Source organism: Arvicanthis niloticus, chromosome 12, assembly GCF_011762505.2.
Source record: "Arvicanthis niloticus isolate mArvNil1 chromosome 12, mArvNil1.pat.X, whole genome shotgun sequence".
Classification (NCBI taxonomy): Eukaryota; Metazoa; Chordata; class Mammalia; order Rodentia; family Muridae; genus Arvicanthis; species Arvicanthis niloticus.
Genome location: NC_047669.1, coordinates 21,742,225 through 21,756,511, shown reverse-complemented (window position 1 = coordinate 21,756,511; position 14,287 = coordinate 21,742,225). Strand labels below are relative to the sequence as shown.

The 14,287-nt window shown below is 47.2% G+C and overlaps 1 protein-coding gene across 1 annotated transcript in view; it reads right to left on the bottom strand.

The window, feature by feature from the left end:
• Positions 1–10,644: 10,644 nt before the first annotated feature.
• Hacd2 (3-hydroxyacyl-CoA dehydratase 2) overlaps positions 10,645–14,287 on the bottom strand; it is an 86,867-nt gene continuing 83,224 nt past the window's right edge. Inside the window, exon 7 of the mRNA XM_034515403.2 lies at positions 10,645–10,844. Coding sequence (XP_034371294.1) covers positions 10,762–10,844 — 83 coding nt within the window. The 3' untranslated portion in view covers positions 10,645–10,761. The remainder of the gene's footprint in view (positions 10,845–14,287) is intronic.

Genomic DNA, 14,287 nt, shown 5'->3' with positions numbered 1-14,287 from the left:
GTTACAGCAGACATTGTTCTTCTTGTCACCTGCAGCTTTTCCTGGGCTGGTGGGCACAGAGATGGCTGCATCTCCTGAGCTTCCAGATGTGGGTGGTGTTCTAATCAGGCCCCCAAAGCCTCTCTGCCTTCCAGCAAGGGTATAGATGGGCATTACCTGCCAGTGGCTTGGGCATCTCACCTTATAGACAGAATAAAGTGACTAGAGCCCCAGCAAGGCCTGAGAGGCACACAATGCTCTCCCCAGGGAGGGTCTGGAAGGGTGGTCTCTTTCTACAACAGTGGTTCTCAGCCTTCCTAATGGTGTGACTCTTTAATGTAGTTCATGTTGTGGTGGTCCCCAACCGTAAAATTGTTTTTTACAGCTACTTCATAATTGTAATTTTGATAGTTATGAATTGCAAATATCTGTGTTTTACAATGATCTTGGGGGACCCCTGTGAAAGGATCACTCGACCCCCTAAAGTGGTTGTGACCCACACATTCTACACACTTCAGAAAGGAGCACACGTGGACTCCCCTCTCCGCCCCAAGCCCCCAGGCAGCTGAGTCTCCTGCCTTGCTCAGACGCTTGGGTCCCTGAGAAGCAGAACACCTCTGCTTGGCATACCCAGATGTGCCCACTGTCCCACAGGCTGTGGCAAGCAGGGTGAGGGGGAAAAGCAATTTTGTCACTAAATGAGCCACACTCCTTTCTCTTTTTGGCACCATTCCCATCTCTACATAAGTAGAAGCTGGAGGTGACAAAGCAGACTGAGTGAGGCATCTTCCAGCTCTGACATCACAGTTCCCTCAGGTCTGCGGTGGGCTAGGGGCTTAGGGAGCAGCCTTCCATGGAGTGGATGGGAGGGACTCTTGTCTGCATCTATAAGGTGAAATGCCCAAGTCACTGGCAGGCAATCCCCATCAGTATGGATGTCTGGAGCCAGGGAAACTGCTCCGACACAGAAACATGCCAAAGCTTCCATGGTGCTATGAGATCCTCCTGGGGGTGCATACCTCTGCACCCCTGAGCATTCCACTTGGCTAGGCCCAGCCCTGGGGACAGGTGCTGCTTCTCAGTGCTGCAGAGAAGTGACCCTGGGCCTTAAGGAGTCCTGTGGAAGACTCCCGGCTGCTAGCAGCTTGCTATTGGTGAATTCGGGAGGAACAAGCCTTCTCCCCCCCCCCCCCCCCCCCGCCCAAGTTGGGGAAAGCTTTAAGCTCAGCCTGAAGGCGGTCAAGCAGGGCACTGTAGCCCAGGATCCAGGAGGTTCCACCCTCTCAGGACCCCACCCTCCAAAGCATTCACTGAGCTTCTCAGGGAGTTCATTGAAAGGAGCCTTTGGCATGAGGGTGGGGAGAAGAGGGGCAGTACTAGTCTCTCAGCAGCCAGCTTCCATGAATTGATTTTACATCTTAATTTTGTATATACGTGTGTGCATGGCCAGAGGTTGACATGGGGTGTTCTCCTCAACTGTCCTTCATTTTCTTTTCCTTTTTCTTTTTTTCTTTTGAGATGAGGTCTTTCATTGAACCAGGAGCTGTCTAATTCAGCGCCAGTGCGGCCTAGGGAGCCTGTCTATGCCTCCCCTGAACTGAGATTATAGGGAACTCCACTGGGCCTGATTTGCTGTTGTTGTTTTATTTTGTTTTGTTTTTAAGATGGGTGCTGGAGTTCCCATCCCCATCCTTGTACGGCAAACACTTCACCAACTGAATCGCCTCCCTACACCTTTCTTTAAATTTTAAAACAATGTTTATTTGTATGTGTTTGCCTGCACATATGCATGGGCAATACATGTGTGCCTGGTGCTAGCAGGGGCCAGAAGAGGACACTGCATTGTGTGACTGGGGTCACATTAGGTTGTTAGCTGCCATGTGTGTTCTGGGAACCAAACGCAAATTCTCCTCAAGAACAGCCTGTGCTCTTAACCGCTGAGCCATCTCTCCAGCCTGCTTTCTTTATTTCTCTGAGACAACATTGTACTATATGCCCAGGCTGTTGGACTTCTAGGCTAAAAAGACCTGGGACTATGCGTACAAGTCACCAACTAGGTTTCTGGATTTCTGAGAGGCTGCCCACGTCATTCATGTTGAATGAAGATTCCTCCTTCAACCCAGGAACAGGGTTGGGGAAGCAGCACGGTGGAGGGAAAGAATTGTGAGCGTTGGGGCCTGGGGGTCTGTAACACACTGCCTTTCTCAGTTTCTTCCCAGAATCTAGAACCTGATTTCAGTCAAAACATCTTTACATCAGCCTGTCTGCCAAGCTGGTGGGCAATGACAATGCAACACAGGCCAGGGAGGGTCCTCCATCAGACAGCCTGCAATCTTCACAGGAAGGCGAAGAGAGACAGTGGTGGGGTCAGTGATCTGAAATAGGCATGCTTGTGTAATTTACAAACTAAACACCCGGCAGGAGACACGCCAGAACACCCACCGTTTATCTGATTTCAAATTATACTGGATCTTCGGTTTCAAGTTTCATCCTGGCAACTTTGCCATTGTGGGGTGCCTGGGAGACGCGCCAGCACTGGTCTTGGACCTGGGAAGGTACTTCAAGGGGCAAGGCCATAGCCAACAGCTGAGGATGGAAAGGGGTTATCTAGGTAGAGAGAGTGAACATCATCCCAGTGGAGGGATTGTGGGATAACAGGCCAGGTGAGAATGGAACATGGGAACAGTGCTAGGCTTCTGGAATGTGGGAAACAGAGGTGCTGGGAAGAGAAGGGGGCACAGGTCACAGGAGGTTCCTGGCTGTGTTCAGGGGTCTGCTCTTCACCTTATCAGCATCAGTCACAGGGACGTACCTGCATTTTTAAGAAGCCCCGTGGGAAATGGTGGTGACGGGAACAAAGTGGCAGCTCTGAGGCCTCTACTCTCTTCTTATTGAGAGGGAGTGGTCCGGACAGCATCATTGGTGGCTTAGACCAAGATGAAGGGAGGAGGAAGGAGGGAAGCAGACAGACTCAGTGGATCCACAGGAGGTAACATCAACAGGATTTAACAACTGAGTAAAGTAAGGATGGGTGAGGACCCAGAAGAGAGATGGTTCTTGGGCCTGCCTTGTGTGTGGCTGACGGAGGCCATTCAGAGGCGGGGAAGGACAGCCAGGGAGGAGGGCTGTGGAGGATGAAGGTTTGTGTCAGGTGAGGGAAAAAGAGCAGTTTCAGTTTGGAAGGGCAAGGATGGTTATGGATTCCTGGTGGAGATTAGAGCATCATACAGACAGAGCTCAAAGGCTGAGACGTTCTCCGTCTTAGTACCGGCTCCACTGTGCTCCAGGACCTGGCGGCCAGGGTAAACTGCCGGCTTTACACAGACAGCACTGGATTGTGAGCTTGCTCCCTTCCCTAGCATCAGATTCATCAGGGGAAGTCCTCCCTGGGTGTTCCAAGGCCTCATGGGGAATGCCCGCAACCGATGTCTCGCCTTTTTTATTATTTTAGAAGACTAAACGGTGTCTTTCAGTTTTAAGTTGTTGGCAATTGATTCAATTAAAAAAAAAAAAAAAGCCAAAAGATGGCAAGTGTCCAACAGAACATGTCCACAGGCCAGATCTGTCTGGCCCTGCTGGCCAGAGTCCTTGGGTTAGAGTGAGAAGTGAAGCTGAGACAGACGCTCCAAGCCCAGGAGTCCTACAATGTTCTTCAAAAGTTCTCTATAGGCCAGCCAGGGAGATGGCGTATCAGGCAAAGGCACTGGCTGCCAATCAGGACAGCCCGAGTTTAATCCCCAGAACCCACAAGGGGCAAGGAAAGGAATGATTACCCTGGTTGTCCTAACTTCCACAAGCAGGTTGTGGATACACACTGTAAGACTTCTCCATATGGCCCTACAAATACAACCGAATATGGGAGTGAGCAAAAAAATGGGACCTCAGGTATCAGCATTGCAGACCATTGTTCAATGGGTCTAGGGGCAGCCCAGGGTGGATTCTAGTAAGTGCTGTGAATTATTCTTGAGGCATGCCAAGTGTATGAGAAACTGAGTTAGGAAGAAGGCAGAAAACAATGGCCTAGAAAACAGGAGAAGAACAGCCCAGGCTAAAGCACAAGAGTAAACAGTGCCACAAGATGGCTGCCAGTGGAAGGGAGGATGCTGGTTCCCAAGAAGATTCCTTTTAATCTCCTACAGCACATCGTTGCCCCTCCCCAAGGAAGAGGGATGCTGATCTTAATGCTGAGTCTCATGGTTCTGATGGAGTTAGATTTGCTATGGGAGCAAGTGGAGCTGATGGGCCTTAAGAGGTCGGTGAACGGGGATGTGATCTCTGTGGACTCTTCCAGGCTTAAGTGGAGAGAGTAGGGCTCGCTCTCTCTAGCTCTCCTTGGAAACTGCCTTGTCCTTCCTGACCTAGCCCTCCAACTGCTAAGGCCAGGCTGGTGCCAGGCATGGGGGGGTGGGGGGGGGACAGGTGCTCCATGTTTTCCCTCACAGTGCTAGTGCTAGAGGGAAGAGAGGAATGGGATTTAAGGTAAGTCTGGAAGGTCTCATCATTTCCTTTAATCTATGTGGCCACTTCTCATTGGCTTAAGAAGGAATGCTTTGAGGCTTCCTCCCCACCTCCCTACATCCTAGAGGGACTCCACCCTGGAAAGATTAGCCATGACACTTTTTGGTTTACTCTCCATGGATTCTGGGAAATGCACTGAGAAGAAACCAAGAGTTCTGGGCTAGCATCAGCCATTGTTGAACCTCCCTGTCTACTCCAAAACCTATCATGGTTTCTAAGATCAAGACTGTGGGGTGCCCAGCCCTAAGACAAAGACTAAAGAGTGTGCCCTGTGTCTCATAACCCAAAGACCACTAGTAATCTTGAGAGAATCCTGTCTGTGGCACAGCATGACAGGAGAGGAAGAGAAGCAGGGGACGGGGAGAGCTGGGGAGGCCAGAGCTCAGAGCAAGTCCTGAGAGACTTGGACTGTCGAAAGCACAAGGGAGAGATGAGTCCTGGGTAAAGGCTGACAGGAGCAAAGGCATGTTCCCAAATCAGCTTTAGAATTTTGGTAGCAAAAACTGGAGGGTTTGCTGCTGATAGCCTCACCCATCCCTGCCCCCAGGCAAGGTCTCATTCTATAGCTCAGGTTATCCTCATCAAAGGAATCCATTGCTTCAGCCTCCTAAATGCTGGGCTTACAGGTGTGAGCATCATGCCTGGCCTACCTGACATCAGAGATAATATCCCAAGGATTTAGAGGATGGAGTTTTTAAGCACACGCCGGGGCAGGCAGCCAGCCCTGAGGATACTGAGGCACGGGGGAACTGAACTTGGCTTGGAGCTGCTGATCCCTATCTCTGAAACAGATTCATGTTTGACAGTGATGCCTTTTACACCCACTGGAAAACAGCAACTGACACACTCCATCTGGGGCTGAGCACACGAGCGTCACTAACCTGAGGATCCATTTACTTATTTCAATGAGGGGGTTTCTCTAAAACATCGATCCACATAGAAACCAAAGCAGTATGCTTCCTGGATTTCAGGCTGAGCCCCTCTCATCATCCCCCAGAAGGGGTGGCTACCCCCTGGTTGGGGAAAGCTGCCATCCAGTCATGATTTTCAAGGTGTGTTCAAGGAAGCCTTGGGGGAAAAACGGGTTTGGAAAGTCTGGCACAGCACCCCCTCTTGGAGATTCTACATTCATAGAGTGAAAGGCAAACAGGAGAAAACTTTTGTTTTGTCTCAGTGTTTGAAACCACAGACACCCCCCAACCGCCCACCCACCCACACCCACACTCCTGCCACTCAGGACTGTTGTGGATGACAAACACAGCATGGTTTCGGGAGTTCCCGGTGATCTGCTTGGTACCTTCAATATGGTCGCCACTTAAACAGCTCTCTCTGGAGGCAGATCTACAGTCTGTTAAAGAGAATAATTCATGGCATAGACAGAGTATCTGTGAGAAAACCCACAGTCCAAGAGTCGAGTTAACTCAAGTCCACAGTGTACCCAACAAAGCTGCAGACAGCACTCTCGGGTCCAGACACCGCCTTATAAGGTGGTCTGACATTTTCTCATGGCCCAGACTGCCCTCCAAAAATATCCAGAGACAGCAAGAGTGGGAAAGGCTCTCCCGGGGCATAATCACATGCAGCCTCTGCTGCTGAGTGGTGCAAACACCTGCTTGCAGCCCCTCTACCCCCCGTCAAAGCTCTGGCGAGCAGAGTCCTTGACAGGAGGGCACTAAGGAGAGAACATGACCCTCAGTGTGTACACCCAAGCTGCTTTCTCTCTGTACGCCTCCAGAATGTGCTCCAAACCTGTCTTTGCTTTATATGGACAATAGATGCGTGACTAATTTTCATCTGTGTGCCTTTCTGCCCCATCCTATCCTTGGGCTGAAGCTGTTTTCCAATGCTCCTGAAGCCCACAATGCTTGGGAGGTGCTGCCCCCTAGTGGGAAGGACTGTTCAGCACAACGTGGAGGAGGAAATGGCGTTCCAGACTGTTCAACCAGGCTGCAACTGCAGAACATCTGGATTCCATCCACCCACTGCCATACAGATGTGAAGGTCCTGCTGTGGAAAGGAGTCCATGCTCTAGAATTAGGGAGCTTCCAGAGAACAAGGTGTTTTATGAATCGGACACCAGGTGCTTCAACACAAAACCTCTCACAGGGAATCACTGGGGAGATGTACCTTTTGTGGGACACGTCGTTAGTTTTGGTATGGAGAGTTTTTCCACATAACACCATGGGTGTCAAGCTAAACAGAAAAAAAAAAGAAGTAGTCCCTCATATTTTTCAAAGAAAGTGTTGGTTAAAAAAAACAGAACTTCAGGGCTCTCGGAGAGGAATGTTAATAGGTATGGCTATTTTTGGTAATAGTTACTTACAACAGTTTCTTCACCACCAAATGGTTTGACAATGAGCCAGGCTACTTGTAAGGCTGGGATTAAAAAAAATAACAATATGATGAATTGCAATGCTGGTTTTTACTCTTGTTAAAGGAACAGAACCCAGCGGAATTTCTGGAACACTGTGAACAGGTGGCTTCCTAATTACACCAGACAATTCTCCCACGACAAAGGCTCATGTCTGTATAATACACACAATTGCCACAAAGTAGACAGTGGCCACCAGAAAGACCCAGCTCCCACCACCATGCTAAAACTGTAAAGGCTGTGTACATAGGCAGCCTTGACCACTGGCTTTCCCACTTGCTGCTCGGAGTCAGAGTCTTCCTAAGTGAGAACAAAGGGTCTTGTGTAGTCAAACGGCCATGCTGGGGACAGGGAGAGATGACTGGCTCCTTTGGGATGTTACTGAGCTCTCAGGAAATAACAGTGGTTAACTCTGAGAAAGGCTACAGATTTAGGCAGGAGCAAGGTATTGCTGCAAGCACAGGAGAGGAAGCAGACAGGGGACTTCATGAGCCTGTTCATGGAGACCTCTCTAGGAAAAGAAATTGGGATCCAGAGTGAGAGGGTCAAAGGGACCCTGCTGGGGACATTCTAACCCAGGTCCCTCCAACACTTATGTTTAAGTTTGACATTGAGAAAAACTCCCAGGAATGTTCTGGAATTGGAGCCATTTTTAGAGCGAGGCACTTGAACTTCACCATGTGTAGTTTTCATGAAAGACAGACACTGCTGGGAAACAGTTATCTGCTGAGTTGGAGCGCAGTGCAATGTTAGAAAGCTGAAAAGGAAATGCCCCTAAGAAACAGCCCGGAGCAAACAAAACAAAAACCTCATTGTGGGACCAAGGTTCTTAACTTCTTCTGACTAATGGTTTAGAGTTCTTGGTTCCTTGAGGGGCAGGGGACTGCTCGAGTTGTAAGCATGTTGGCATGCCAGCAGCCTGCCTTGGTGAGTGTGAAATCTAACTGGTGGAGAGAAACATTTTAATAAAGTCTATGTCACCTTTAAGTACAGAACCAGTAATATCAGAAACAGGCTTGAAAATCATCAAAGAACAAGCTGAGTCCATAATGGAATGGGAGTTTCCACACTCTTGCACGATGGCTCCAGATCAGACCCAGGCAGAGCACACACCAATTTATTTTGGAATGCAACATGTATCAGTGTTTTATGAGTATAACTTACTACTACATTAACATCAGATAAAAACAGCTTTCAAGTGCATGCATAGAAAGTTAGCGTAAGTTTTTGAGCTCCTTATTTCTAAATATACAAAAAATACATTTAAATTATATAATTTTAGTGAATCAAAGACTTATAAAATTACAATTTTGGTTTTCACAACATAGAAAAAATACAAAATGAATATATATATATATATATATATATATATATATATATATATATATAAAAATTTTTTTACCCAAATTTCAAAGGAGCAGTGTGTACTGATTTTGATGTTTTATAATGGTTTATCTGAAACTCAGAACTGAGTATGTTTTTCAGGTTGGACCTCAGCAACGCCAGGCTTTTAATAGAATTAAAGCCAACACAAGTGGAAGGCAAGGCACGATTGCCTCATCTGTCTCTCTGGCTGGCATGGTCCATACCATCCTCTTGTTCAGTTTGCTTTAGAGACTTTTCCTGTCCCAGAGGACAGTGCTTTACTCCATGACTGACTCCATGGGGCCTTTGATGATTGTGGTCCCTGCCTCAGCATGATGCAGATTAACAACACCAGTCTACAGAAGGCTACTGTGCTCTTCAAAGACTCTGTCCCTTCCACAGTGGGCCTCCTGGGGATCTGACCTGCAGTCTGGTGGGTGCTGGACTGACTCTAATTCTGACAAAATAGCCACTGAAAAGTACCTTCCTCACTCACACCCAATTAGATGTCACACCCGAGGAAGCTGGATGTTCTCAGTTTATTAAAGAGCATGGTTACCTCAAGGAAAAATTAATTCATGTTAGGGATGAAAAAGGAAAAAGACCTAAAAGTCAGCTGCCGGAGAGGTGTCGGAAGGACACCGTGCTGTCTGCTGCATCTTAAAGCACATGTCAAGTAGACGTTGGATTGAGATCCTTTCTGAGAGGGAACTGGCTGACTGTATTCTCACTGCTGCAGCTCAATCTGATGCCATCCAGGGAAGCAGATGTAACAGTGAGGAGGCAGGCCCAGGAGCCCTCGGGCTGGATGACCTGCCTCTCACACCACCTTCTGCGGCATTCCAACACAGGTAACAATCTCAGATACAGTAAAAAGGCTGCTGAAACCCAAGTTGATTCTGTTTCACAGAAGAAATACAGTTTGGAGGAATAAAAAGGGAGAAAATGCTAAAAAACTATTTCCTATATATTTGTCTATTAAATACCAGAATAGATTCTGATTACAACACAGCCAAGTCAAGAGAGCTGACTTGAAACAGAATTCTAATGTTCAGTTTGACAATAACTTACTACACACCTGCCTGCATTAGCTTTTCAAGCTCCTATGAAAATATGCATTTGAAAATGTAGTTTTCATTGTATTATTCTGATTGGAACAATTATATTCTAAATGACAATGGCAAGATTTTTAAAGTCTTAAAGATAAACAAAAAAAAGGAAAGAAAAAGCAAGCAAGTGGAGATCTTATTAAGAAGGTACTGTTTAAAACTGAGTGCACATCTAAACTTGGGCCTGGCATTCATCCGAACCTTGCTTTCTATTTTTAAAGAGGAGTTTTCTGGGTGCACTGTGAGAACAGTGGGCTGGGCAGGACCTCAGCTTTGCCTGTCTCCTCCAAACCTTTCCTAAGGGGACTTAAAACACACAGGTGAGCAAGGAAGTGCTGTGAGGACACTGTCAGACAGGCCAGTCAAAAGCAGCTGGTGGCTGCTCTGACATGTGGAGGAGACAGTACTACCTTTAGCTTTTCCTAGAACATGTGTTGTCTCTGGACTTACAATGTGGATGAGAATTACACAGGAACACAATCAGGAAAGGTACCTAAACAGAAGAGTAAAAAATTAAAATAAAAACTAAGTATAAATCTTATTTCTGAATGCCTTCTGTGGACCATGGTGGTACAGCAGCACTTTCTGAGTGCCCTTAATTACAGATTTCCTCCTCCTGTGTGATGAGAGGGGCTGTGAGTCTCTCAGGAAGAATCTCGCTGGCCAGCACACATCTGCGCTCTGAGCAAAAGTACATGGAAGGTACTCAGTACCTCCCAGACAGCGAGCCTTCCCTCGCACCGTGGCTTGTTAGAATCTGACTAAAGCAGAGTCCCATGCAGGAGTCTTTATAGTTTACACAGACTTACTAAGTTCAAGCACGGCTCTCAGCAGCAGGCAGTAATGACTCAATCGAAAACAAATGAAAGGCTTTTAGTGGTTTTCTGGTTACAGGCACTACCCAAAGCTTCATAGCCATAATGTCTCGTAACTCATTCACTAGATATGTGGGGCTAGGTCCTAGCCAGAACTTCAGAGCATTCCAGAGCAGTTTCCAGCATGCAGTCAAGCACTCTGAGAAGGGGAAGGCTAACCACACTGCAGATTCAACCTAGCTTCTGGGCAAGCCGGGCAGTCAGTCAGAGCACTGCCCCTCAGACTGTAGCTCTCTGCACTGGGTGTGCACTCTGTACTGCCAGATGAATGGAGGACGGAGGAGATAAAGGCTAACCCCCTTCTAGCGCCATCATAGGAACTGGCAACTTCTGGTCAGAGCATGCTGAAAGGACCAGCTAGGATGCTTTATGTAACAGCCTTTTGCATTTTTAATCTTTTTATTTTTTATAAAATCCCAGGCCTGTGTGACACTGGATTTTGGTTTTTATTTTGTATTTAGTATTTTAAAAATAGTTCTTACTGGGAACTCAAAAAGTCTGCAGCATTTTTTGATCATTGAAAAGTTTGGTTTGGTGTGGAGAACTACTCAAACTTCTTGTGTTCTTCGGTGTGAGAAAGAACCTTTCTTCTCTGGTGTATCATGTGGAAGTACAACTGGGGGAAAACTGGAAGACAAGAAAGAACAGTGGTTAGCGGGGCCTCTGAAAGCTCCATTCACTCCAAGTGTGTGTTCCTGACACTGACTGCTTTCTCATCCAGTGACCAATGGCAGCAATACAACAGCAAAACAACAGGAGAGGGAGGGACACATTGCTCCCTTCAGCTGAGGGGAAAGCCGTATGTAATGCAATGGCCGACACTATCTTCACTGCCATAACAGTCAAGGGACACAGGCCACCAAATAAAATTATCGTTTGTGCTGGAGATTGAGAACAGAGTTTCTACCACTAAGCAATGTACCCACCTTCTGCTTACCTTCACATTTATTCTGGTTAATTTCAGAACAACCAGAGAGAGACTTCTGATAAAGTCATTCCTATTTCAGAGGAGGAATTATAGGCTCAGAGAGGGTAAACAACACACCTAGGGTCTCATAGAGAACCGGGGAGATCAGTCTCTGGGCTCGCACTGTTTAGTCCGTCTTGGGGTGGAGGTAGAAGCATGGGGGGAGGTAGCAATCACCCCATGGCACTTCCTGAGAAAGGTTGCTCCGTGGATGGCAAGAATGAGGAGGGAGAGGAGGGCTACAAACTTGGACTTATAACAAAGCAGGGTTGGGATGCAGAGAAAGCCATTATAGAAGGGAAGCCAGTATCTTGGACATCAGGTATGGGACAGTCTCCTGTTCTTGGTATTGGTTCTTAAAAGAGGGACTGCCTCCCTAGAGAGTATTTGGCAAGTGGGTTGGAGCTATTGGCATTAGGCATATGAAACCAGGGATGCTGAAATACCCACAACTAACACCAGTTCACCACAAATGCCCAGTGGAGAAGTGCTGGTTTGAGCAACCTGGCATTCACATGGCTCCTGCGAAATGATGACATTCGGTCACCACATGGTTCCTGTTCAGTCCCTTCCTCATCCTTCCTCTTCTCAGTGGTGACATCTGTTTTCAGAGTAGTCTGTATCTGAGGGCAGGTGGTTTCTATTATTGCCAGCTCTCCTGGAATAGTCTCTTCCGTACTTTCAAATGGATTCCAGCCTGATCACTTTTCTTTTTCTTTCTTTCTTTCCTCCCTTCTTCTGTTCCTTCCTTCCTTTCTTCCTCTTCTCCTTCCCCTTCCCCTCCTCTTCTCTTCTCTTTCTTTTTTGAGGCAGGATTTCTCTCTGTAGCCCTGGCTGTCCTGGAACTCAGGCTGGCCTTAAACTCAAAGATCTGCCTGTCTCTGCCTCCCAAGTGCTGGGATTAAAGACATGCACCACCATACCTAGCTCCAAGCTGATTAAAATTCCAGTGTCCCCCCACAGAACTCCAAGCTGTCAGGAGGTAACCAGAGATGTAGACAACAGCCCCAAGGCCGATGCCATGTGCACTCACAGTTACTGTGAGGAAGTTACTCACAGAAAAGCTCAGCTTATGCAGAGAATTCAACAGTGACAGAACTATTTTGGTATGAAAGCCAGAAAATTTGACAAGCTCTATAATCTAAAAACTGGAAGTAAGGATATAATTAAGCCATAAGCAGTGCTAATTGTAATCATTTAAAAATGCAGGGCCAGCCACACTGCTAGCTTTCCCTTAGGAAAGGGACTCTGAGCTAAGCATGCTGAAGACACCTTCCCTTCCCTGGCTGCATTTGTGCCTGCTTTACCCAGAGGGCGGTCATGTTCCAGTGGCTACTTGAGAGGGTGGGACTGAGGGCCATTCAATAGGCCCCTCAGTCCTAAGGGGAAAAAACCTGAGTCTATCAGTAGAGTCACACTACAGAAATGAAGGCAAGGTGTGTGTGTGTGTTTGTGTGTGTACGCGCACACGTATGTGCTGTGGTGCATGTGTAGAGGACAGGACAAACTGCAGGAGTTGTCTCTCATTCAACCTTTGGGTTCCAGAGATGCTACCCAGGTGTCCAGGCTTGGCACCTTTACCCACTGAGACGCCTTGCTGGCCCAGGTGTAGCCCTTTTCATTCTAGTACAGTCTGCAGAGGCCCCTAATGCTCCAGTACATGGATGTATGTGGGAGAGGACACTAAATGCTCTTGGACTGTGTTTTAGTTCCAGTGGTGACTTCTTTATCAGAATGACCACTGTGCTCGGAACAAATAATTCCTGACATATGTAATTATATCCAGTCATGCTGATGAAAGCCTTGACAATGTTAGGCAGCTGAGAATCTATCATCTTGTGTTGGGCCTGAACTAGAAAGCAGAAAGCAGGAAAGCAGGAAAGCCCCAAGGCTAGGAAGGCAGAGCTCTGGCTTTAGACACAGGTCAGCTGTACAAAGCACATGCTTCTCTTGCAGAGTACCCAGGTTTGCTTCCCAGCATCATGTAGGGCCACTAAAAGCATCTTTTAACTAATTTTAGTTTCAGAGGATCAGATACCTCTGGCCTTCTCAAGGATCTGAACTTATGTACTTATGTGAATACACGTCCCACCCATAATTAAAAATAAACCTTAGATGACTTAGTGGGTAGAGGCACTTGCTAATCAAGCCTGACAACTTGGGTTTGATCTCTAGATCATATGAAAAGAGAGAACTACTCTAAACTTGTCCTCTGACCTCCACATGTGTGCACCCGCACATATTCTCCTAACAGATAAACAAGCATATGAAAACAACGTCAGTCAGGTTTCTGGGCTGCAGACACAGGCTAGAGGACATGTCCAAAGCCCTGTGTAAATTTCTAGTAATCCCACCGTTCAAAAAAGAATGAGGGCAAAGTTCTGACCTAGACCTGTGCTTGATTCTCTCTCCCTGAAGGTTAAGATGGAAAACCCCACAGGGTTGGTTGTGTTTTCCAGCAGGGGCCCCAGTGTCATGGAGAGCTGCTGTGTCTGACCTGACAATCAGCAGCAGGAAGTCTTGGCAAGGCTGGTTGCCAGGGAGAGAGGAGGGAGGACACCTTGGGAACTGCTCCTGGAATAAACGCCTGGCCAGCAGTCGGACTCTGGAGCGTCATCAGTGTGAAGTCCCCACAGAGGTGTGAGTGTGTGGTGCCTTCCCTGTCCTTTCTAGTTATTCAGAGTGGGACATATCTCCTGCTTATCAGAATAGAAGCAAATACTGAGGTGGCCATGGGGGTGCTATTCTCAGAGTAGTCAAATCACTGCTGCCTTGCTGCTCTGGAGCTGAAAAAACAAAGCTCCAGGGAGTAAACCCCGAAATGTGAAAATCCATGCATTTGCCTGTCATGTACATTTTTACTATTCCAGATTTGCCTTTTGTTTCAACATCCAGCACGTTTTTTGAAGAGAACTGGCTGTTAGTCGCCAAGGTTTCAGCATTAAAGGAAGGTTTTGGTAATGAATAGAGTGGAAACTGAATCATGAAGCAGGACTGTGTCCAAGAAAAATAAATAGATAAATGTTCAGATAAAATCTGGATGGAATTTTTTTTCTTCACAATGTGTAAAATGCAATTTTCTACAGAGGGACACAAACATGTC